General features: G+C 52.8%; 6 protein-coding genes across 6 annotated transcripts; 4 read left to right on the top strand and 2 right to left on the bottom strand.

Annotated features, from left to right (window-relative positions):
- Nucleotides 1-5,288: 5,288 nt before the first annotated feature.
- BO80DRAFT_355522 (uncharacterized protein) lies at nt 5,289-9,022 on the top strand (the record flags this gene model as incomplete). Its single annotated transcript, XM_025715760.1, has 2 exons — nt 5,289-7,622; nt 7,676-9,022. The coding sequence occupies 2 exons, from the start codon at nt 5,289-5,291 to the stop codon at nt 9,020-9,022; spliced, it is 3,681 nt and encodes a 1,226-aa protein (XP_025575473.1).
- A 683-nt stretch (nt 9,023-9,705) lies between these two features.
- Nucleotides 9,706-14,425, top strand: BO80DRAFT_493617 (40S ribosomal RACK1 domain-containing protein). The gene is made up of 9 exons (XM_025723829.1): nt 9,706-9,972; nt 10,108-10,234; nt 10,329-10,629; nt 11,459-11,826; nt 11,888-12,326; nt 12,734-12,820; nt 13,002-13,128; nt 13,216-13,533; nt 13,767-14,425. The coding sequence occupies exons 1-9, from the start codon at nt 9,763-9,765 to the stop codon at nt 14,190-14,192; spliced, it is 2,403 nt and encodes an 800-aa protein (XP_025575472.1). The 5' UTR covers nt 9,706-9,762; the 3' UTR covers nt 14,193-14,425.
- Nucleotides 14,426-14,724: 299 nt separating this feature from the next.
- Nucleotides 14,725-16,406, bottom strand: BO80DRAFT_425114 (TPR domain protein). The gene has a single exon (XM_025719445.1). The coding sequence runs from the start codon at nt 16,256-16,258 to the stop codon at nt 14,843-14,845; it is 1,416 nt and encodes a 471-aa protein (XP_025575471.1). The 5' UTR covers nt 16,259-16,406; the 3' UTR covers nt 14,725-14,842.
- A 114-nt stretch (nt 16,407-16,520) lies between these two features.
- BO80DRAFT_406893 (SOS response-associated peptidase) lies at nt 16,521-18,056 on the top strand. The gene is made up of 3 exons (XM_025717779.1): nt 16,521-16,611; nt 16,692-17,199; nt 17,268-18,056. The coding sequence occupies exons 1-3, from the start codon at nt 16,585-16,587 to the stop codon at nt 17,903-17,905; spliced, it is 1,173 nt and encodes a 390-aa protein (XP_025575470.1). The 5' UTR covers nt 16,521-16,584; the 3' UTR covers nt 17,906-18,056.
- On the bottom strand, nt 17,671-19,051 carry BO80DRAFT_70963 (uncharacterized protein). The gene is made up of 5 exons (XM_025724736.1): nt 18,910-19,051; nt 18,414-18,814; nt 18,275-18,354; nt 18,193-18,223; nt 17,671-18,140 (listed from the first exon to the last, which is right to left on the bottom strand). The coding sequence occupies exons 1-5, from the start codon at nt 18,994-18,996 to the stop codon at nt 18,074-18,076; spliced, it is 666 nt and encodes a 221-aa protein (XP_025575469.1). The 5' UTR covers nt 18,997-19,051; the 3' UTR covers nt 17,671-18,073.
- A 397-nt stretch (nt 19,052-19,448) lies between these two features.
- Nucleotides 19,449-21,872, top strand: BO80DRAFT_70949 (RNA polymerase II mediator complex middle subunit MED1). The gene is made up of 2 exons (XM_025724735.1): nt 19,449-21,166; nt 21,218-21,872. The coding sequence occupies exons 1-2, from the start codon at nt 19,538-19,540 to the stop codon at nt 21,854-21,856; spliced, it is 2,268 nt and encodes a 755-aa protein (XP_025575468.1). The 5' UTR covers nt 19,449-19,537; the 3' UTR covers nt 21,857-21,872.
- The last annotated feature ends 1,157 nt before the right edge of the window (nt 21,873-23,029 follow it).

Here is a 23,029-nt window from a genome sequence, read left to right as displayed (position 1 = left end):
CCCCGATCGATCGCTCGATCGATTGTATCCCTGTTGTGTTGTGTTGTGGTGCTCGGGTTGCGGGCAGGCATTATAGATCTGGATTGATTTGCCTGTTGTGGTTGTGGTTGTGGTTGTGAGAACAATGTGTTACATTCTCATTGAGATCTATGCAATTTAGAAACAAGGGCATTCGTAATCGATAGGGAACCTAGGGGAATGGAAATGTAACCAACTGGATCGGTTGGATTGGTTGGTGGTGGTGGTGGTGGTGCTTGGCGCTTGTCAGCTGAGTCGAGGTACACTGTGGTATTAAATGCGCTGTGTTGTGTTGTGGAACAGGGATTAGATTGATACGATTAACTGATGTCGAGTCATTGCCAATACATAAGATTCTTCATTGGCTGGCCGCTTGCTTGCATGAATGATTTAGCACCGTAGGAAAAGATCATGTTTATGTATTGGATGTGGTTGCGTTATGTGATGTCCTGAGCATGGCAATCATACTACATACACTCTGGGCATGTATCCGGAGAGAGAGTCGGGTTCTTGACAGTATAAACGATTGTGTAGTAGTAAATATATTTCTAGAATAGTTGAACCAGGGATATATCCTTGTGAGAATACGAAGCGCATCTTCTTTTACTACCCAAGATCCTAAATTGACGAAAACATGGTAGTTTGTAATACTATATAGTAAGTAGTGTCGATACCTTATTGGTTCACTTACTCTAAACGATGCTGGGAGATGTTGTGACCACTACTCTACTTACCTACAAAGGTTTGGTATAGAGCCTCTTCCTGTGTTTTTGATTGCTGAATCCTCTCTTATCACACTGTTTCTACCCACATCAGGGGTCCACCGGACACCCGTACAGCGGCCTTTGATAGGGATCCTTTGATCTCTAGCGCTCGAGGGATAACGATTACATAACATAGCAAAGCACAGCTCAAGCAAGCCCGCAGGAAACAAAAGGAGAATTGAGTTGAGAGAACTAGACCCGAGTGTGAGGCTAGAAGTTATACTGATCCCGACCATGCAAGAGTTCCATTCATGAGAGAGAAAAGAGAAGAAGAAGGCCCTGCGGGCCTTCGCTCTGAGCTATGATGTACATAGGTACGGCTATTGATTCCTGAGGCAACAATGGCCGGTCACATGACAGGCCATCAAGGAGCCTGTCACCGAGGATTCCAAACCGGAATGCATGGAATATGTTCAGTGAAGGATAGCATGTTCAATACTCGAGAATACACATTAGTAACGAGACCAGACAACCATACTTCAAGGCATGGGCCACTTCACATATCCCGGCTCTTGCTCCAGACGACCTTCCCGCACCAGGTTGTCAAACGTCCAGTCGCAATGGCAGCCAAGGAGACTAATATTCTGTAAAGCACGAGCTATGGGTTAGTAACCCTGAATCATAAAAGCACCACACCATTGCCGAAGCTAAAGAGGCAGGAAATCGGTTGGGAGGAATAAAACCTACCTCCAGATTGAACACCACAATCGCTAGAAGATCTGGCACGTACGTTCAGCGAAAGTCCTGCAACGTCCTCTTTGGACCATGTACTCAAAATGTCCCAGAAAGAGACTATGGTCTGGGTGAAGGCCTCATTGTTTTTCTGGCGATCTATTTGGCTTTCCAACCGGGTCCGTGCAGCAATCTCGTAGGCAGGAAGCAGGATGTACAGATCCAGATGACGAATAAAGGAGCGCCGGGGTGAACTGGGGGGGGACAATCCGCTTGAAGTCGGTCAACCGGTCAGGAGTCAGAAGAAGATGGGAGAAGGTCTGCTTCTCGATCAGCGCCTGCCACTTCCTATAGACACTGGTATAAGAAGCCAAAGAGGCTGAGCCTAATTGTGTCAGAATCAAAGAGAGGATTTCGGAGGGCAAAGCACTGATTTCAGTCATGGTTGTTTTGAACCTCCAATTTTGGAAGCATAAGTTGGAGCGAGGACGGGAAACGGATCTATGGTTGAAGGGCAGTCGACTCTACACTGGCAATACATGATAATACAGATAGGTCACGTTATCCGTGAAAAATAAGTATGACAGGCTACCGGGGTACTATTGATTCTTATGTATATACTAACAAGCCACTCCCGCTGTACTAAATGCAGAGCATCATAGACAAGCAGACATGCGCTGTGGTTGTTGAGCGACGAGAATCATATTTTGTGATATTGGGATGTGGTGGTCGAGTGGAGATACTCCGTACATGGCCGGGTTATATAGCCTTATAAATACCGGAGTGGGTGATATGGACATCTAGAACAAGGGATCGATGGGCAAGTTTCATAATCTTATCACCTATTGCGCAGGATCGATATAGATTGTAGTCGATCATCGATTTAACCATGTACTTGCTTTTTATATGATCTAAAATAGACCAAGAAATTTCTGGTCGAGGTCTGGAACCTCGAATCGGACTTCGAATCCTTCAAGATACAGTCCTTGGCACACGGTGACAGCTCCCCACTGCATTAGTCCCTAGGAATATATGGATGCCAAGTACGGAGTACTCCGTACTTACGGGATATCTCCGGGCTATTGGGTTACTGATGCCTAGTCTCGTTGACGGGAACTCACATACACCCAAGCTGAAATCAATTCATGACAGCCTGTGGCTATATTAAGCAGCCGGCGACAAGACTAGACTGGCTGGGCTGAATGGACCTGAGCTGAGTGAGCTCAGCTGAAGCCCAGCCCACGAGAGTGGGTAGTGGCCATATCCACGACGGATTGAATCGGTAGTCGGAAACCAATCACGGGCCACCTACCCCTGCTGTACCCGATTAACTATCCGCTGCAAGCCGTCCGATCCACGAAATGGGGAGCCACTGAGAGCCTCGTGTCGGACTCTACACCATGATTGGATGTATGGCTCAGTCCACGGAGGTGAATGGGAGGCGTTTGTGAACGCCTCCTGGGTTTTTGTTACATGGAGGGATCCTCAAACGCGTGATGGTGGAGTGGGTTAGGTGTGGGTGCAATATTTCAAATCTCTGCTTTAGGAAGTCAGGTAGGAAAGACGAAACAGGCAGGTAAGGTTCAAACGGCACACGAAGTAGGTATTGACCCGTGCTTTCGGCGGCTTATTGGGATGGTCGGGGGGTTTCCTGGTCCCGGATAGGCATATAAGATTTGTCAAGGCGTCCCTTAGCCTCATATCAGACTCAGTAGCGTATGGGGTAGATATGGAGAACTCGAGAGTCAGACAGGATGCCGCATTATCGTTGCACCCACCCATGATCTACCTTGTCAAGCTGGAGATCGCCAGCTGAGTCTTTGTCTGAGTTGGGTCTCTTGTGTGCTGGAATGGTAGACGGTGATGTCAGCGCAACTGCATTGGCTGGCATTTCTGAAAAGCACCTTTTTTCGAGCCTCATTGCGTAATTGCTCCGAGAGCATCACCAATTCTTCAGTCCCAAACCGTGCTGATGCTCGTGGTGTTGGCGGTGGATCGCGGACCGGTGGCCCTGGGCACGGCCATATTCCGTTGACCCAAGGGGGGTGATTGGATTTAATAGTTGGAATCAGAGTTTGACTTGCTATTTTCGGGAAGGATAAGAGATGCCGAAAGTTGGAACGACCAATAGCCGGCTCCGACTATTCTTTGGGTGAAGAGGGGTCCCGAGAATTTCCACCAGGCACCTTGACCGATACTACAGCAATATGCACGAGGCTGCTCAGTGACCTCTTTTGTTCCTGCTTCAGAGAGATCATGATCATGGTGAGAAACGGAGCGGCCGAGCAGCGCAACACGGGTCGGTTAAGCGGTTACAGACCTACAGTAGCGCCCCTTTCCTGCAGTCGGGACGGTTTAGGGTTCGTTTCGAAGGCTGAGTGGGGCGCTTTCGTTAGTTCGGAACTGGAGATCGTCGGTTTCTTGGGGGCTTCGGTGCCTCTTCCTGATTGCTGCTGGGGGCCTGGGACCGTGGGCCGGTGGCTGATGGACAACCATCAGTCTATCAGTCCGTCGGCAGAAAAGGGAAAATGAACCAGGGCTATTACCCAAGAACCCAACTACCCAAGAGGTGCGCCAACACTAGTCGTTGGGGTTCCCATGGTAAAATCACCGCCGCTATGGAAAATTGTAAATAGTTTTCTAGACGGACAGACAGGACCACGTTGTGTTCCTGACTGACAGGGTAACGGCATCGAGGTGGCAACTGGCAACCTCCAATCGCATGTCGATCCCGACCGGCCGCCCGTGCCTGGAGGAGACTTCCGACTCGTGGTGAGCCTAATCTCGTAAACTCAAATTGCAAATCCCCGTCTACTCCGGCTGGTACGGAGTACACGGCAGTGAGTTACCCCCCCCAACTGCTGGTTGGAGTAACTGCAGTGCAGTGACTGGCGGCACGGATAAGACTTTCCAGGGAGTTGCATCTCCTGGATGTCCTCTGATTAGCCTTCACAAAGGCCATCTCCCAGCTCCACCGGCCGTCGACCCTCATTTCTCATTTGCCTCTTGCACCCCTCCAGAAGCCGAAAGGGTGGGTTCCACCTCTCCTGATTTTGCTAGTGACCTTTTTAGCCCGGCCCGCGGGCTGTAATCGTACTGGCCAGGATTCTTCCGTGTTATTATTTTTATTATTATGCTCGGATGGGGATGGGACAGGGACGGTGAAGTAAAGCAGCTCTGTGTCTGTGACTCCTGAATCCTCCCAGCTAATCCCATCGTTGTTCCCTCCGCTCTCTTTCTTTCTTCCTCTCTCCTTCTCCCTCTTCCTTCTTAACTTTGCATCTTCTATCGGTCTTTTTCTACCGGCCAGGTCTTGGTTGATCGTTCGGAATCCTTTCCCCTAGGCCCCTTTCCATCCCTCCGACATGAGTCCGAACTACTGTTAATTGGCTCCTTTCCCGGGTACGTTCTAGCCGATGCACTATCGTGGCCCTGCATCCGCCCCGTTGGTACACTGTACTTTTTCTTTGCTTCTTCGGTTTCGCTTTGTTTTTTTTTTTTTTTTTCGCCTCCCCAATTCTCTCGTTATTGCTTTTGATCGTTTCGAATGGCTTGACGCCATCTTACGGCATCCGTCCAGAAGGCAGACTGCCCAAGGACGAATCAAGAGAAAGGCCCCCAAACCGGGCTGTGCACTGGAGGTCGTATTGTTAGAAAGGCTGACGAAGATATGCTTATGCCTTATGATCTTAGGATGATCTAGCGTGCTACTTCCCTTTTCTTTTTGCCATTCGCTTCTCTCGAGAAATTTCACTCCGAATCGCTCTCTTTACACCCTTCTCTTAATACCACCGGTACGCCTTCGCTGCCTGTATGTGACCCAGTATTTCGACCATGCAGCACAGCAAAGGACTGGAGTCCCCGGAGCTGGGACGGACGGTCTCGCGCTCGCGCAGCACCAGCATGTCCAGCGACTCGCAGCTCTCCCGCACCCACCTGCTGGCTCCCCCACCAGTGATCCCCGCGCCCTCGTATATCGCATCGTCCGCCGCCGCTCAGATCATCACCGCTGACCAAGAGTTCAACGCTGCCGACTTCGTGGCGGATGATGAAGGCCATGGATCAAGTGCAAGTGCCCTTGTAACCCGCGAGGCCCTCTCGGCTCTGAATGCATTCCTCGATAATCTCCTGTTCAACATCCTGGCCGCGGCCAAGTCCACCCAATTAGTCAATATCCGCCCCGCAGTCGCGGAGGTGTTAAAGCCTCGACTCGCCAAGGAGATGGTTTCAGCGGCGGACGATGAGCTGAGCGAATACTTGGGAGGACCGGAAGATGAACAGATTGAATTCCGTGGCGGCCAAACCTCAATCGGAGATTTTGATCTTGTTCGCTCATGGAAACTGACCCGACTGCGATGTATGGTCTACACCCGGCTCGGTGACATGGAGGAAGATGATGAGGAGGACTATATCAACCAGGAAATCCTCGGCGAAGATGAAGGCGGCCTCCGGAGGCTGGCAAGCCATGTTGGATACATTACGCCTGCTGCTTCCATATTTCTCACTTCCATTATTGAGCACATCGGCGAACAAGCTCTGGTTATCGCGGGCGAGACAGCTCGGTCGAGACTATCAGCAAACCTTGGTGATGACAACGAATCGGTAGAGGCCGGTGCGAACCGGGGGAGTATGGACCGGCTGATCGTGGAGGACCATGATATGGAGAGGCTGGCACTGAACCCGACCTTGGGAAGACTGTGGCGGACGTGGAGAAAACGAGTGCGAGGAGCCAACTTGTCACGAGCAGTTTCCAGGGAATCTCTACGACATCGCCACAGCCTGGTTTTCATGAACGGCAGTAGGAAGAACAGTGCTGTCACGATAGGCGAGATCTCACCGCGGTCTGCATCCTCGCGGTCTGCGACCTCGCCGCTCTCAGAGACTCGGCCTGAGTTGGACCCAGCTTCTGTCCCACTGCCAGTGAGTGAGCACGACATCCAGGAAATCGAAACCCCGAACTTCCTTCCGGAGCTCGACACTAGCGATGTTCAAACGATGCAGGCCGTTGTGGCCCACAAGGTCCGACCTCACAGCTTGATGGTACTCACGCTACCCTCACCTAGATCGCCATCGTCCAACGGAAATTCCCCTCTCACGCCCAAAATTCAAACGGTGAAAATCACACGCCACGCTCGATCGAGATCCCTGCCCAATGCTGGTCCAGAGGAAGCATCGGGAGTTGAAGAGCCTGCCGAGCGCTCATCACCCACACCATCGGAGGAGAGAAGACGCTTGGAAACGATGTATGAGCATGATGAGGATGATGAGCCAGACGTCGAACAGAGACACCAGTCGAAGGTGGACGGCACGGCAAATAAACCACGGACTGCCGACGAAAAAGAGCCGGCGGATGCTACTGCCGCAACCCCGTCGACGTCGGGTGCATCGGTCGAGGTAGCCACGAGTGCAGCTAGTAGTACTTCAGTATCGTCGTCTGCTCTGATTGAAGAGCTTGAGGGACACGAGACGGGTGAGAAGCCCGTACTGGCGATTGACGAGTCGACTACCCCTGGGCCTATCGACGCGGCGCCGGGGACGCAAGGGGTCGACTCCACCCCGGCCCAACCCGCCGCCGATCACGACGATGCGTCCCAGGCTCCTGATGCCGACCTGTCGACCACCGAACCCTCAGCCCCTCCTACAGCTCAACCTTCCGCGGACGACGCAGCCGTGGATAAGCTTCCTCGGCCGGTTTCAATTTCTGGAGAGAGTACCCATTCGGACAGTTCGCGGACGCTGCCTTTCAAATCCAGCACACCCCCCCTGGTAACCGGGAGTCATCAGCGATACGGGCGCTCGAGCCCAGGGATATCCTCCGTCAACTCCGGCATCGAACGCGCCGCAGTTCAACGATTATCGGGGCGGTATTCCGCCTCGGTAGCCTCTTCCATCTATTCCAAGCCTCGCCGCTCGGGCAGTTTCAGCAGCAGCCGCGAGAGACGTCCAGTCACAGCGGGCTCTTCCACTTCTCAGGTTTCTAGCAAGTTGAAAGGCCTTATCGGTCGACCTGGAGACTCCGGCTCTATTCGTCTCCGTAGCTCTTCCGAAGTAAGCAGGGTATCAACCAGGGAGTCAACGTACGAGGATACCTCCGGCTTGGACGACTTGATTCGCAGCGAGGAGACGATTCACTTCACCCTCACACCAAAAAGCATGAGGGAAATGGAGGTGAGTGAATGATAGTCCCCTTCTGGCTTGCTATTACTGACCCCTTGACCTAGTTGCCGGATTCACCCAGATGGCGTGCTCAGCAACCAAGTACGGTTGATTTGACCGACTTGGAGAAGAGTACCAGTCCACCCGCGGAGACCATTCCTCGATCGAGAACCTCTACCGCTTCATCGAAAAGTATCGTGGACCTTCCAACAGTACCCAAGTACAGTCAGCCGAAGCCTCGATCCATCGAAATTCCCGCCACGAACCCGCAGCAGAAATCGATGGTTGGACCGGCTCGGGATGCGAAGCAAAGCCTTGAGTCTACCAGTGATTTCTCAAACTTCCTGAAGTCGACTGGGCCAAATACTCCAACCACTCCCGCGACGATCGAAAGCAGCCCTCTGAAGTCGCCACGCTTGCGCCGTTTGTCTGATGCCACAGAAATAGCGAAAAAGCTCACCCGGCCTGCAAGTGGTGCTGTTTCTGTTTCCAGCTCTGCCCGCAGCGGGCCTCGCATGGAAGCCCGCTCCGCCGTGGTTCCAAGAGGAGATCAAACGTCCGACTTGATCGATTTCATTCGGGAAGGCCCACCGACTGCCGGGGCTCATCGTATCCCGCGTACCGTGGCTCCCTTCAGGGATACCATGGACTCGGACGAATTGCAAGCCATTGAACCTGGCCGCACCGGGACAGCAGCCCCCTCGGTGGCCAGTTCGACGGCCGAAAAGTCTATGACATCCATTGGCTCTCGTACAGGGCTTTTGGAATCGACTAGCCGGACGAGCGCCCCGACCGTTCTTGCTAAGGAAACGAGCATGATGTCTTCTGGCGCTGTGAGCGCATCTGATGACTTCCGTCCGCCGCGGACAAGGCGCCGGGTGCCAGACCCATATGCTATTGATTTGGACGACGATGATCTTGATGACTTGCTTGAGGAGCCGAAGCCGAAGCGTGACGAGGAGAGTCTGATAGACTTCCTACGCAATGTACCGCCGCCTGAGGCTGCACCGGCGCCGCAGCCTTTGGCCACAAATACCAATGCCCGGCGAAGTTCATCTGCCGGATTCGGCGGCGCGTCGGTGAAAGCCCGACTTCTTCGCAACACATCTTCCGAAAAGACACCCTTACCGAAAGCCTCCAAGAGCTCGCTGCGCCAGCAGCCAGACAGTTATGTGGGTGGGACCTCGAACTATACCGTCAAGGTTAGCATGGAGCGCAATGCTGGAGGCATGAATGGTGCTTACGGCCTAAAGACCGCCTCAAGTCGACAGACCGAGACTAGCGCATTGGCTGATTTCCTCAAGAACACTGGGCCTCCTGAGCCCCCTGTGACGAGACCTCCTGTTGCTGTCAAGTCAAAGGATTCAGGATTTGCACGACTCTTTGTGCGTCGCAAGAAGGTTGAGGCCTGATGTAACCTCAACACTGAACGCATCTTTTCCGGTCCCCCCGTTCTCTACTCTCTTTTTTTGCCCTGATAATTGCTTTGAGCACGATACTATCAAGTGTTTGGCAAACGACATGTCTTGTCCACCGTTGTGGACACTGATGAACGATACCTTCTTTTCATTTCATTGCCTTCATCTTGTCCATATTGGAGCTCTATTCTTTCGCTCTGACTTTTCTTTCGATTTTCGCTTTTTTTGGATTGCAGTCTGCCCTGCACCTCCTGGACATATCACTCTTTCCAGCGGTATTTTCTTTTTTGACGCTTGATTCCCCCTCTACATTTCTCTTCTATCTTCTAATGTCTGAGCCTCTTTTATATTATGCGCCTCCTCAGGAGGAGACCTTGGGTTATGGCTATGAATTCAATCACCAGACTCCGGAAGGCTTGGATTGTTAATTATGTTTTCCCGAGCGATGTTGCTGAAAACGTAGTGCCTTTACCATAATCAATAAATCACCATCGGTCATTGCTTTGGAATACACGTAGTTAGTATTTGCCTGAGTAGATGCTTGGGCATCTGTATGGATTGTAAGGGCGTAATGCTGTTTCGATACGCGTGGGCCGATAGCCGGAGAAACATTGGGCCGGCCGATCGGGATCCCCTGGAGCGCGGCGTGGCATCAATAGCAGCACAGCAGCTTCCGAACCTCGTTGTCAATCCCTAGACTTCACCGCCGGCCACTGCGACAATTACCATTGACAATGGGGGCGTCCCGTCTCACCATGCGGTCTCTCCTCGGCCTTCTTTTCCTCTTGTTCGTTCAGCTCACCTCCGCCCTGAAATTCGACCTCTCTGCCGTGAGCGGGAAGAATGAGCGATGTATACGCAACTTTGTTTTTAAGGACCAGCTCGTGGTCGTCACGGCTATTGTGAGCGGGAACAAGGGTGATGGACAGGTCGTCAACATGCATGTATGTGGAATCTGCCATCGCTTGCGACCATTATGTGGGCGATCGTTTGAGACAGCTGTCTTGTGCCCTCGATCATCCTACGTCGAGCTTGCTGCTTCAAAGTTATACTCCGCTAACTGGTTTTTCCTGAAATAGATCAAGGATGCATTGGGTAATGACCACGGCCGCCCCAAGGATATTGAGGGCGAGACTCGCCAGGCGTTCACTTCTCCCGCCGATACTGCCTTCGACGTCTGTTTCGATAACCAGCTCACCACTCGTAGTATGTTATTTGGTCCTAATCGGGCTATCTCTCGATACCCTCGAGATATAGGTGGCCACATGATTCTATTGGGTGCTAACCAGATGGCCAACAGAAGCTATTGCCAACCCTTACAAATCCATTGAACTTGATGTCGACATCGGTGCCGATGCCCGTGACTGGTCCAGCATCCAGGTTCAGGAGAAGCTCAAGCCTGTTGAGACTGACCTCCGTCGTATCGAGGAAATGGTGGCCGAGATTGTCAGCGAGATGGAGTACCTGCGGGCTCGCGAGCAGAAGCTGCGCGACACCAACGAGAGCACGAACGAGCGTGTGAAGTGGTTCGCTTTCGGTACTATGGGCATGCTGGTTGGATTGGGCGCTTGGCAGGTAGTTTATCTGAGGGCTTACTTCAGGTATGTTCTCCCTCTTCTCTTGGTCTGGTTTACATGCGGAGGTGCTGACTATTTACCCTTAGATCCAAGCATCTCATCTAGAACTAACCAGATTGGGTTCATAATCATGGGGAGGAGGAGGCTCCAGGTTGATGCTTTCTCTCTTGTCATGACAAAATATGGAGTTTTCCAATGCATTTCATCGAGTCTCTTTGGCCATATGTAGTCTTTCGGATATACTTCACGGTACACTGTTTGAATATTGATGATAACTATGATAATTTGCATGTACTTTGGTGCTGGTGGGCGCTGTGGTTTCCAGAGATCCATCCATTCTCATTGCATACATAAGAAGCCGCCTCCAATTTGCCAACCAACTGTATGCGAGAGCCGATCAAATGGCAATAGTATGGACTGAAGTGTTGCTTCCGGAATCGCGACGACAACTGACCACGTTAGCATGAGTTCTCCATCCAGACAAGAGAACTTGGAGAGCCAATCGAAACCTGCATTCCGTAGCATGCCTGCTGTTCTGCAGTCATGGCAGCATCAGAGGCAAAGATACATCCAGTTGGAAATCGGCCGGCGACGGTTGGCGAATTTCCCTGCAAACAGTGCAAACGAGGTTTCTCCGGATGATGTCAACCCCGTCATTCTTCGGTTACTACTTTATCGTCGACCTCCCCAGGATTTGGCAATTGGTCTTTCCCTCCTTCAGACCCCGGATAGAGTTGTTTCAGCTATCATAGTGATTCACCATGTCTGCTCCCAGACTGATCAACCGCTTTATGCGGCCGGCGACTTCACCAGTCACCCTCACTACCACTTTTGCCCGGCGCTCCTTCGGCAGCTCGGTTGTTCGTCGAAACGAAGTCAACCAAAACGATCGCGCGCCGTCCACGGCCCCAGAGCATCGCAAGAACCAGACGAACAAGCCTCCTAATCCCAATGTGCCTAATACCACTTCCACCATGACCAAGGATTTCCCCAAGGTGGGTGCGAAGTCGGCACCCCCGGAGCTTTTGAACTCGGTCGACCCGAACTACAAGCCGGCGGATCCTTACCCCGGAAAAGTCGAGCACTTTACCGGAGGTAGACAGGAAACTGGGGCCCAGAAGCCGGAACTCGGAGTCGGTGAGATGGAGGGTATCACCTTCAAGGTTGAGCCCCTGCGTCGGACTGGCGAGGATGTGACTACCATGAGGGCTCGGTTGTTGTGTTCGTTCCCCGGTCTTCCCCTTTCCCCCGACAATGGCTAATGTGACGTGGGGTCATACAGACCAGAGCCGCAAGCGCGGTATCCTTGAGTCTGATCTTCTGCTGTCTACGTTCGCCAATGTCTACCTGGCTGAGATGAGCAAGGAGCAGTTGCAGGAGTACGACCGGTTCCTTGACGAGAATGACTGGGACATTTACTACTGGGCCACGCAGGACCCTCCGGCTGAAGGTGCTGAGGGCGCCGCCTCGTCTACCGAATCGGGTGCTCAGGATACGCCCACGGAGACCTGGAAGCGTACTGGAGCCAAGAGCGGCGAGTGGGCGCAGACAGTTGGCGCTTTCAAGGCTGCATACCGGCCCGTTCCGTCACGATGGGCCGACTCGGATGTGCTGCGACTGCTGCGCGAGCATGTGCGGGATAACAGTGCCACCGGATTCCAAGCTGCGAAGAACAAGAGGACGGGGGGCGCTGGACTGGGACGGATGCCGAATGTTCAAGTGTTTGACCACTAGCTGAGTCGGTGACAAAAGAGGTATAGATATAGGGGGACTTGTATTATACGGACGAGATTGTACAGATACTTATATCCAATTGGCTTACAGGGAGGAAGCGGAGGAAGGTACAGTAGTAAAAGCAGTGCCATTTGTTCCTATGCATCGAGTTGGTAGGGGTGATGTCAGATGACAGGCCGGGCGGTGAGCCATCCACGTGACTCGCTTATCCGGGTTAGGGTTGGCGGTACCGCACAACAGCGAGCAGGGCTGGGCGCGCTAGTTAGGGCTCAGACGTGTCTGCACCTCCATCCTCATGCTGTGATTTTTATCTCCAGCCCAGAGTCAACGACAATTGCTCCGCCCGCGTTCATCCTCCTCTCTCCTCTCGCGGCCCCCTACCATCGTCTCCCAGACTCATCATGGCTGAGCAGCTGGTCCTTCGCGGTACCCTTGAGGGTCACAATGGCTGGGTTACCTGCCTGGCTACCTCTCTGGAGAAGTAAGGCAACTACCGATTGATTGATTGAAACCACCTGAAATGCGTTATCAGCGTGATCGAACAAGTATGCATGTGCTACCCACAAAGTGGTATATGGATGCGTTGTTGCAAGAAATGATCGCATTGGTTGAAAAATGGACAAATGGGTTCTGACTTCTATGTTTTTCTTCCTGCATTATAGCCCCAACATGCTGCTCTCCGGCAGTCGCGACAAGACCCTGATCATCTGGAACCTGACCCGCGACGAGCAGGCCTACGGTTACCCCAAGCGCAGCCTTGAGGGTCACTCTCACATCGTCTCTGACTGTGTATGCCTCCGACCCCGACCCCGCGATTCCGATTCCCCCGGCGACGAACTTGGCTGACTGGGTGTTTTGTTGTGTGTGTGCGTATAGGTGATCTCCTCCGACGGTGCCTACGCTCTGTCCTCCTCCTGGGACAAGTCCCTCCGCCTGTGGGAGCTCTCCACTGGTGAGACCACCCGGACCTTCGTCGGCCACACCAACGACGTTCTCTCCGTTTCCTTCTCCGCCGACAACCGCCAGATTGTCTCCGCTTCCCGTGACCGCTCCATCAAGCTCTGGAACACCCTTGGTGACTGCAAGTTCACCATCACCGAGAAGGGCCACACCGAGTGGGTTTCCTGCGTGCGCTTCAGCCCCAACCCTCAGAACCCCGTCATCGTCTCCGCTGGTTGGGACAAGCTTGTGAAGGTACGTCGGACCCATCAACTCTCCCCATTCATTCGAATTATCCGACTCCGACACGTCCAAATGATGTTTGCATATCTACGTATTTGCTACTTCAGAGCCTTTACGGCCATGAGACAAAAATTCACCCAATGCCTGATGGACACTCAATAAACACATCTGTTTATCTTTCTTGTTTCGCTCTGTTTCTCGAGCCTCCGCCCAAAGTCTCGACCCAAACTAACCCGAAACACTAGGTTTGGGAGCTCGCTTCCTGCCGTCTCCAGACCGACCACATCGGTCACACCGGCTACATCAACGCCGTCACCATCTCCCCCGATGGATCCCTCTGCGCCTCCGGTGGCAAGGACGGCACCACCATGCTCTGGGATCTCAACGAGTCCAAGCACCTCTACTCCCTCCACGCCGGTGACGAGATCCACGCCCTCGTCTTCTCCCCCAACCGTTACTGGCTCTGCGCTGCCACCTCCAGCAGCATCACCATCTTCGACCTCGAGAAGAAGAGCAAGGTTGACGAGCTCAAGCCCGAGTACATCGAGAAGGGCAAGAAGAGCCGCGAGCCCGAGTGTGTCAGCTTGGCCTGGAGCGCTGACGGCCAGACCCTGTTCGCCGGTTACACCGATAACAAGATCCGTGCTTGGGGTGTCATGTCGAGGGCATAGACGGGTTCGGAAAAAAACCGCGTTGTGAGAGGAACTTTTTAAACCATACCTTAAACAAGATAACTTACTCATTTCTGTTTTTTATTCCATCATCTTTTTTCCACACACATACACACACACTCAAAAATGGGCTGGCATTGGTTGGGATCTATGAGACCATGAGCAAAATGAAGTAATCCCCGAGGTTATCCGTTCCCCGCCCCCCTGGCCGACAGGTGGGGCGCGGGGGAGGGTGTAGGGACTTGGGGGGTTTTTTCTCCTTGACATGTCTAGCTTACTCGATTCGTCATAAAATTCGAAATGTCTGGGATCTTGTGAACGATGGGCATGCAACATGTTCTAATACCATTTTAAAAAAGACTTTTAAAAAATACCCCTGTCACCATTGGTCGGTCGTAGCTTTAGTCGGTCCTCCGCTTATCTATGTAGACTCCGCTTGCGTGGGGGTCTGTAATGCGGAGGGATCGAGATCGACATCGACTTCCCTTAGTATCGCCCCGTCGGGTTGTTTCGCTTCGTTAGAGTGTGGATTGCATGTTGCACCTGGCCTGGCCTTTCTATCCTGTGTATGCTATACTACACTAATACTATATATACATGTTCCCCTGCGGGTATCATCAGAGGTTCAGCGTCCTGCAATGGTCATCATATTATTTCCTGCTCTTCACCTCGTTAATACAGTCCGTGATCAAACGCGCAAGCTCATGGTCGTTGGTGTTCTGGTACCCGTCCCTGGCCTCGGTATAATGTTTTATAGCTTCTTCCCGCTTGTTCTGAAACGAGGCCAGCTCTCCCAGGATAAGATGGGCACCTGCGGAGCCGGCTTCGCACTGCTCATTCTGGCCGTCGCGGATCTGAGCACATTTAGCAAGGGCCTGGAGGGCCCACTTGCGCGAATTCTCGATGGCCTCTTCCCGTGTGACACCGGGCTCCACGGATGGACGGCCCTTCATGGCTGCTTCGCCGATAGTGGAACTGATGTTGCAGAGGACCGTCACCTGCTTGCAAGACGGCGTGTCTTTTTCATCGGCGATGAGCAAGTCCAATGAGCGCAATAACAAGGGCAGAGCATAGTGTTCTTGACCCGTTTCGTAGTAAAAGCTGCCCATGTCCGTCAGGGCCGCTGCGATCTCAGTCAAAGACATCCAGTGGCCTCCACCGATCGGAAGACCCGCATCGGCACGACGTTGCATTTCCCGGAGAGCATAGTCCACCGCGAACCCCAGCGCTTCCTCCGCCTTGGCATCATCCTGCACGTAATCGCTCCGATACAGCTCCGCCAGCTTCATCGAGATTCCCACAATCTTCGCCTTTGACTTGTCCCGTTGCTGGGCATCATATGCATCCACCTCCTTCATCTGCTCATAGGCATCGAGAATGTCCGGGTCAGCTTCCAGCGGGTACGCGGCCTCCTCGGCAGTCTTCTTCCTATCCTCTGGTTTTTCCACCCCCTCGAGGTTTGGTTCCTTAGAGGAAGACTGCACCCAGAGACACGCATCTGCTCTGATCTTCTCCAACACCTTAATCGCCGCCGGAACAAGCCCCGCCTTCTCGAGCACCGCCGCAATCTGCAACTTGATCCCCATCATTTCGTCCGAGAATGGATGCATTTTCAAATCGCCTCCTAGCTTATACGCCTCTTTATACGCCTTGACTGCCTTGTGCGGGTTCAAGTCCACTTCCGTATAGTACACCGCCGTGCGGAGCCGCTCCGCAACCGGTGCCGGGAATTTGTGGTATTGTGGCGCCACCTGGGTGGCCTCGACGTAGGCGATGTAGGCAAAGATGCCGGAGGCGGTAGCAACGGAGACCAATGCCAGAGGCAGGAGGATGGGGTTCTTGCGCCAGATGCCTTTGGAGGCTTCTTGGAAGCCGCGCTTCATCTTTTGGCCAAACGAGAGGTGTCGGGTTTGGGGGGCAGTGGGGCGGACAATCGAGGGGGTTCGGCTGAGGGGGGTAACTGGACGTGGACGGACAGGTATCGAGCGTGTTGAGAAGGCATGTTGGTGGTTATGTGTGATGGTTCGAGGCAGGGCGCTGGTGCGCCGGGCTGCTGCGCTGAACATAATGTGGGTTTTTCGTTAGAGATACTCAATCAATGAGCAGGATATATAGAGACAGTTGGTAGTACAGCCAGAAATAATTGTACCCTTTATTATGGAAAACGAAGGGAAAAGTGGAAAGATAATTGAACCCCGTGAGTTGAGAAAGAAGAAGAAATGGCCGGCGGAGAAAGATCGAGGCGAGAAGGTGCCGATCCAAAGGCGGTGGTCCAGGCTTCTCCGCCTGCCTGGAATGACGTCGCTCGGTGCCTCTCTTTCCCCGTCGCATCTGCATGCCATCTAATTCTTTCGTCGATCTGAGCTTCTAGCGCGTTTTGATTAAGCTCAAGATGTGTGGACGATATGCCTTAGGCGTGGTACGCAGTTATCTCACATCCATCATGCGTCAACATATATATACACTACCATCAAACGTGGTACTAATTGAACCTACCAGCGCATGAACTTCATCCGCAACCGTCTTCAAGAACAAGGCATGGAGGTTGAGGAAGCACCTGATGACGACGAAGTCCGCGAAACCTACAACTTCGCGCCGGGCAACAACGGCGCCGTCTACCTCGCTGATACACCCACAGAGAACCACCCAGACAACCGACAAAGACAACCCAGTCCAACTGACCAAGTCGCATCCGAAAAGAATGCCGTGCACCCTCACTATAAGCTCCAAAGCATGAGATGGGGTCTCATCCCATCGTGGACGAAGCGCAAACCAGACTACGGATCACTGATGCGGACGATTAATTGCCGGGATGATTCGCTATCAGAAGACCGGGGGATGTGGACGTCCATGAAACGCAAGAAACGGTGCGTGGTGGTATGTCAGGGCTTCTATGAGTGGTTGAAGAAGGGCCCTGGGGGGAAAGAGAAGATCCCGCATTTTGTGAGGAGGAAGGATGGTAACTTGATGTTTTTTGCGGGGCTTTATGATTGTGTCTCTTATGAAGGTGAGATTCATATCTTTCCTGCCTTGATTTTGTTAGGGATTATACTGGGCTGGGCTAACTGGAGATAGATTCCAGTGAACAGCTATACACCTATACGATTATCACGACATCGTCAAACCCTTATTTGAAGTTCCTGCATGATAGGATGCCGGTGATTCTGGACCCAAATAGCGAGATGATGAAGATTTGGCTGGACTCGGGACGGACGACTTGGTCGAAGGAGTTGCAATCGGTTCTCAAACCGTATGAGGGAGAACTGGAGTGTTATCAAGTGCCGAAGGAGGTCGGGAAGGTGGGAAATAATTCCCCAGACTTCATTGTTCCCGTGAGCAGTAAAGAGAATAAGAGCAATATTGCCAATTTCTTTGCGAATGCGAAGAAGGGAGGTGTGAAAGAGGAACCATCACAGGATATGGTGAAAGACGAGAGGGCCACGAAAGATGCGGAATGGAGCGAGGACAATGCTCCCAAGCCGGTTCCCGGAGTCAAGAGGGAGCATTCCTTGGAGGTCGAGACGGGGGAAACCAAGAAGCCGAAGACGGAGTCGAGTGTGGCTTCGAGCCTTGAATCTAGTTCACCGTCTAAGCCAGTGACGCTTGCGGGGAAGACGATGCGCAGTGCCACTCGAAATACGCCGGTGAAGAAGACCCCGGAGAAAAAGTCCACTGCAGGGACCCAGCGTATTACGAACTTTTTCCACAAGTGAAAGGATGGAGGATGGATATGTTCTACCCTCGGGCTGGACCTGAGCTGGTCGACTGTAACCTAGGCATGACCAAATTGCGTCAACTGCCAGCAGTTTGTATGGAAAGCTATTCCACAAAAGCTAGGTTAATAATACATCTGAGCTATTGTACAAGGCTTCTGTTGCAGCCTATTGCGCCTCTTGCTCGCGCAGCTTCTTGACCAACTTTTCCCTCAGGAACGGGCTCAAACCAAAACTGGTGCCGTGTTAGTACCATCCAGACAACAACAATAGAAGATAAAACCTACATTCCATCCCGAGTGACAATCCGATACGTCCCTTGTCAAGTCAGCCATCATCCCGCGCATAGTTCATCAATAGCACACCTACCACTCGGTTGATAATTGCCATTACCTCCCACAAACTGACCATTACCATCAACTTCCAAGCTCCCGAAAATATCCTCCGGCCTATCCACACCATCAGCAATGCTCAACTCCAGACATAGATAAAGCAGGCTATAACATACCAAGCAATCCGACCATACTCGGGCGGCCGTCTACTATCCGAAAGATGAATCCAGCCCCCTCTCCCAGCCGAGCCAGCACCACCTTGACCGCTAGCTCCGCCACTAGAATCACCCACCTCGCCGCGACGTCTCCTTCCACGCGCACCCGTCATCAGCACCCCTCCAGAGGTCAGATTCGCGCCCGCCGTCGAGACCATCACCTGGGCCTGGGAGATCGCGTCGGGATCTTGGTATCCATACTCCGTGACCACGTCCTGGAGGACTTTAATGAACTTGGAGTTCTCTCGGAAGGAGTCGGGCGTGGGAGGGAGTTTGGAGGTGACGCCGAGGGCGAGGTCGGGGTTGGTGGGTTCGGATGGGAGGAGGGAGAGGACGTTGGTTCCGTTTTGGGGGAAGACGTACTATATCATATTAGCTGTGTTCGCAGGAATGGTTTGTAGATTGGGGTTTCCATAGTATCGTGAATGTTCCAGTTTACTTGAGTTGGGGTTCTTACAATGTGAGAGTGGCCCTCCAGCGTCGACACAGCACGGAACTGTGTCCACCTGGGAGTCTGGCGGATGAATGATCTCAGACCCAGCATGGTGAGATACCACTGCAACACACGCCAATTGCGATTGATACTGCAAAGATAGACTATATGCAATGGGAAGAAGAGTGCAAAGGCTATGACGCTGTGCAGACAAACAAGACAAACTCATGTGACTGCGCGTTAAGTCGGCCGCGACCAGCAAAGGCGGGCCCCGGCGCATCCAATCCGTCGAGAAATGCAGTTCGTCAAGTGGGATTGTCTTGTCTTGTCTTTCGCTGGTGGTTTCTGGATTACTACATTGCGGGCCAGACTGCTATGGATGCTTTCTATGTGACACCCTGACAAAAAATAGCAGCGGGTTGCGACAATTCCTTATCATCTTTTTTATCTTGATTTATCCGACTCCCATCTAAGACATGCCGCCTACATGATTATTTATCTTCTATTCTAGGCTGCTTGATTTCATTATCGCATGCGTGATACCCGATTCCTTTAGTTGCCCTTCTTGGCTACTTTGTAATTTCAATTACTATCTCAGCTGGATATACTACATTGGGTTCCTGGTTGGATACTACTGAATAGCTAGGTCATCATGGCGACCCCATCGTCGAAACCGAACCCAGGAGCCACTCCCACGCATCTGACCTCGTCCCCTCGTCCACACATGGCCCGACCAATCGCGCACAAATCGCCCTCCACAAGAACCCCCTCAGCTTCCGGCCCGGGTCACACCCAACCCCCGACCTCGACGCACCAGTACGCTACCCCTCTCGCCGTGACCGCCGGAACGGAGGACCCCGTGACGTTCAGCTCTCCGTCGGCTCTCCTCGCTCTCGGCGGGTATAGCGGAATCAGCCCGTCTCCTGCTGGTCACGATGGCCTCGTCGGCGCAGGTATGAATGACAATGACATTCAGGCGCTGGGCATGCAGGGATTGAAGCTCGGGGGTGCTCGAGATAGCGATGAGGAGCGCAGACGACACATTGAAGACGTGGTTCAGCTGCTCCGGACCCGGGTCTCGGGTCGGGGAGTGTGCAGGGAAGGCATTGAGCGACTGGGTGACCTTGAAGGGTTCGAGTCGATTTGGCAGGAGGATAGCCTCAGCATTGCGGGGAATTTTGTCGACTTGGAGATTGATTTCCATCGGGGGTATAATGTGGTCAAGGATGTCAGTTTGAAGTATGCGACACCTGATGCTGCGGACGAGGAACGGCGGGAGGCTACGGCCGTTCTCAAGCGTCACTTGATACAGTCACCTGAAGAGGGCGAACGGGGCACTTGGAAGCCTTTGAGCGGGTTTCATGAGAATCTACAGTGGCTGGCGAAGCATGATCGACTCAGTCAGGAGGTCAATTGTTTCGAGGCTATCGAGGGGCTTTACGAGAGCTTGAAGCGTGTGTGGGATGCCGAGTGGAAGCATCGCACATTCGCCGGTGTCTATGATCATCTTTGCAGTGGCTGGGTGGGGAGGCCGGGTCTGCATAAGGGACGTCGCATGGGGCTCGGGCTGGACTACTGGATGCAGCAAGCACGCGTTCTGGATGCGAAGCAGAAGAAGAAATCGTCGGATGAAATGGAGGTCGACCTGCCGAATGGGCAATCGGACGAGGAGTCGGATTTGGCCGGAAAATGGAGTGTCGTGATTGAGTGCGAAGAGGGCTATCCTTCCCTCCGCGTGTCGAAGGAGTGGGTTGGGCCGGAGGTTCTGACGGTGGTTAATAACGGCAATGGACCATCGTCGAGTGAGTCCGGGTCTGATGCTGGAGTTGTCAACTGGCTCGACCCCCCGGCGACATTGACTTCCAACCAAGACCATCCGGACGCCATGGCGCTTGACTCGGGCATGCTGGGTTCTGCTCCTAACCGTCGGTTCGTTGCTAAACTGGAGCCACCCTTGGATTTACCGATACTGGCTGCATCGGATATTTACCGACACCTGGGAATGCAGCTGCCGCAGGAGTTCAAGATGGTCACCTACGATGGATTGTTGGCCCCGGGATGGTCGCCTCTGTCTGCGGCCGGCGCCATGGGGTTGGGGCCTGAGGACGCATCTCAGCTTGGTCGGAGAAGCCGGCGGATGCCCGTGCAGACAGTTGACAGCGAAGGCAGATCGTGTACAAAGCACCACAGCTATACATTTCAGCCGTTCGAGTCTGTTGCTGGCCGAACAATGAGAGACTTTCCTTTCTCGCATCCTAGGCAACTTGCCGATATTCTTCCGGTATGAATTTGGTGCTCGAATTGGGTCCGAAATTACTGACATGCCTGTTAGATCCTGCGCCAGTATGCGTTTCTAGCGAACCTAATTCGCAGCATCTTCAGTTCCTCATTCAAACCCGACGATGAGAAATCCGACGACCAGACTACTTCGCAAGTTCTGTCGTTTTCTAAAGGGAAAGCAAAGAAGGACGATGTCATAATCCTGAGCAACGAAGATCCAAACAAGAAGAGGCTTGATCAATTGCTGGGGGGCTTTGGCACAGCTGCTTTCCCGGGTGCTAAGGGCAAAAGTCCTGCGACTGCTGGGGATGGGCACTTGGATGTCGACTCTGCTATTGACGACGTCAAGGTAGAAGTGACGTTGCGCACGCAGCTCGGACAGGCACCGGTGATTATGCTACTGTTTGCTGTGGAAAACGCGGACGGATCGTCGGAACCGGTCAACCTGGAGGCTGCATTGAACAAGGTCTCTATCAGTCTAGAAGTCGGGCTCAACGGCCGCGTCGCAGTGGTGGACATGACGGGTCTGCTAGAAGACGATGGGACAACCACGGACAGCATGGACGGGCAAGTCCAGAGCGAGGCTCTCGAGTTGCAGGCCAAAATCGCGAAAGTGCTGGAATTATCCCAGGACATTGGGATCTTAGTGGAATGGATGTTACGATGGGCGCGGCAGCGAAAGGGCCGCTGAAACTGCGGTGTCCGAGACGGTTCGGGAGCTGGTCAGCTGCATCCGAGTGGGGAGCGATCTCGTACTCGATCCAGCGGTGACGCAAGCTGGGATGTCCATGAGGAAGGCACTAATTCATCCGTGGGGGCTTGCCCAAGATTCGACCGACATTCTAGAAGCCGGCCGGCCCATTTTTCTGCATGGCTGTCATACACAGTCGGTCTGTAACACCCGATTATACCACCCTTCGGTCTGGTGCATGTGATGGAATCTAAGCTTAATCTGGGCAGTTCTGGAACATTACTGCCATGTGCTGGGTGACTGCGGAGAGCGGATAGCGAAATCATCAAAGGACAACCATCTCAAAGAAAGGGCCTAACAAGACGTGAAGAATTGCAGATCAGATAAGCAACGTGTGACTGTCAGGTCGACTGACTCCTCGGAACCGTAGCTGCAGGGGAAAGGAGCCTCCGGAAGATCTAGACCGCACTGATGACTACAACTAGCCACAAGCCAACTAAGTCACTAACCAGCAACGTTCGTATACCGTCCAAATCAAAAATTTAGAATCCACCTTGTGGCAGTCATAAGAATAGCCCAATAAATCAATAGCCCCGGCTGATCTCTGAAACCGGCCAAGTCACAAGACAAAGCGACCGACACATCTCATCAAACAGACATAACCACTGTATGAGGGATTAATCCTGCCTTCCTTCGGGTTCCCCACCCCCAACAACATGCAAGGAGGGCCTTTACATTGCATGTGCTTATTCCCAGCATTCTTCCTTGAAGTCTCAGACAAGACACAACATAAGTTACCCCAATACTGAATACAATGTAGTATACTCGTACAGCAATTACCACCACCCACCACCACCAACAAAAGAAGAAACTCCCCTGATCAACATAGATATCTGCTATATCTCGTGAGCTGTCAAGAATTGAATAAAAGTCAGATAGTGATAGATTTTCATCGGCTACCATGTCCCTCCGATCCCCCCCAAAAACTTTTATTTTTCCTTCAGGAAAAAAGTCAAAGCATGGACCCCCAAACACCAGTACCTGGCGGCTGACCGACCGGCTGGCCCTGATCAACTGCGCGAATTACTCTCCCTGACTGGCTGCCTAACTATGGAGCTATGATCCAGTTCAGGTAGCTTTTTTACTCCCCCGGCCCCTTTTGTGAAATTTTTA

The sequence above is a fragment of the Aspergillus ibericus genome (genome assembly GCF_003184845.1).
Source record: "Aspergillus ibericus CBS 121593 unplaced genomic scaffold BO80scaffold_19, whole genome shotgun sequence".
NCBI classification, from domain to species: Eukaryota; Fungi; Ascomycota; class Eurotiomycetes; order Eurotiales; family Aspergillaceae; genus Aspergillus; species Aspergillus ibericus.
This window is presented reverse-complemented; position numbering and strand designations above follow the sequence as displayed.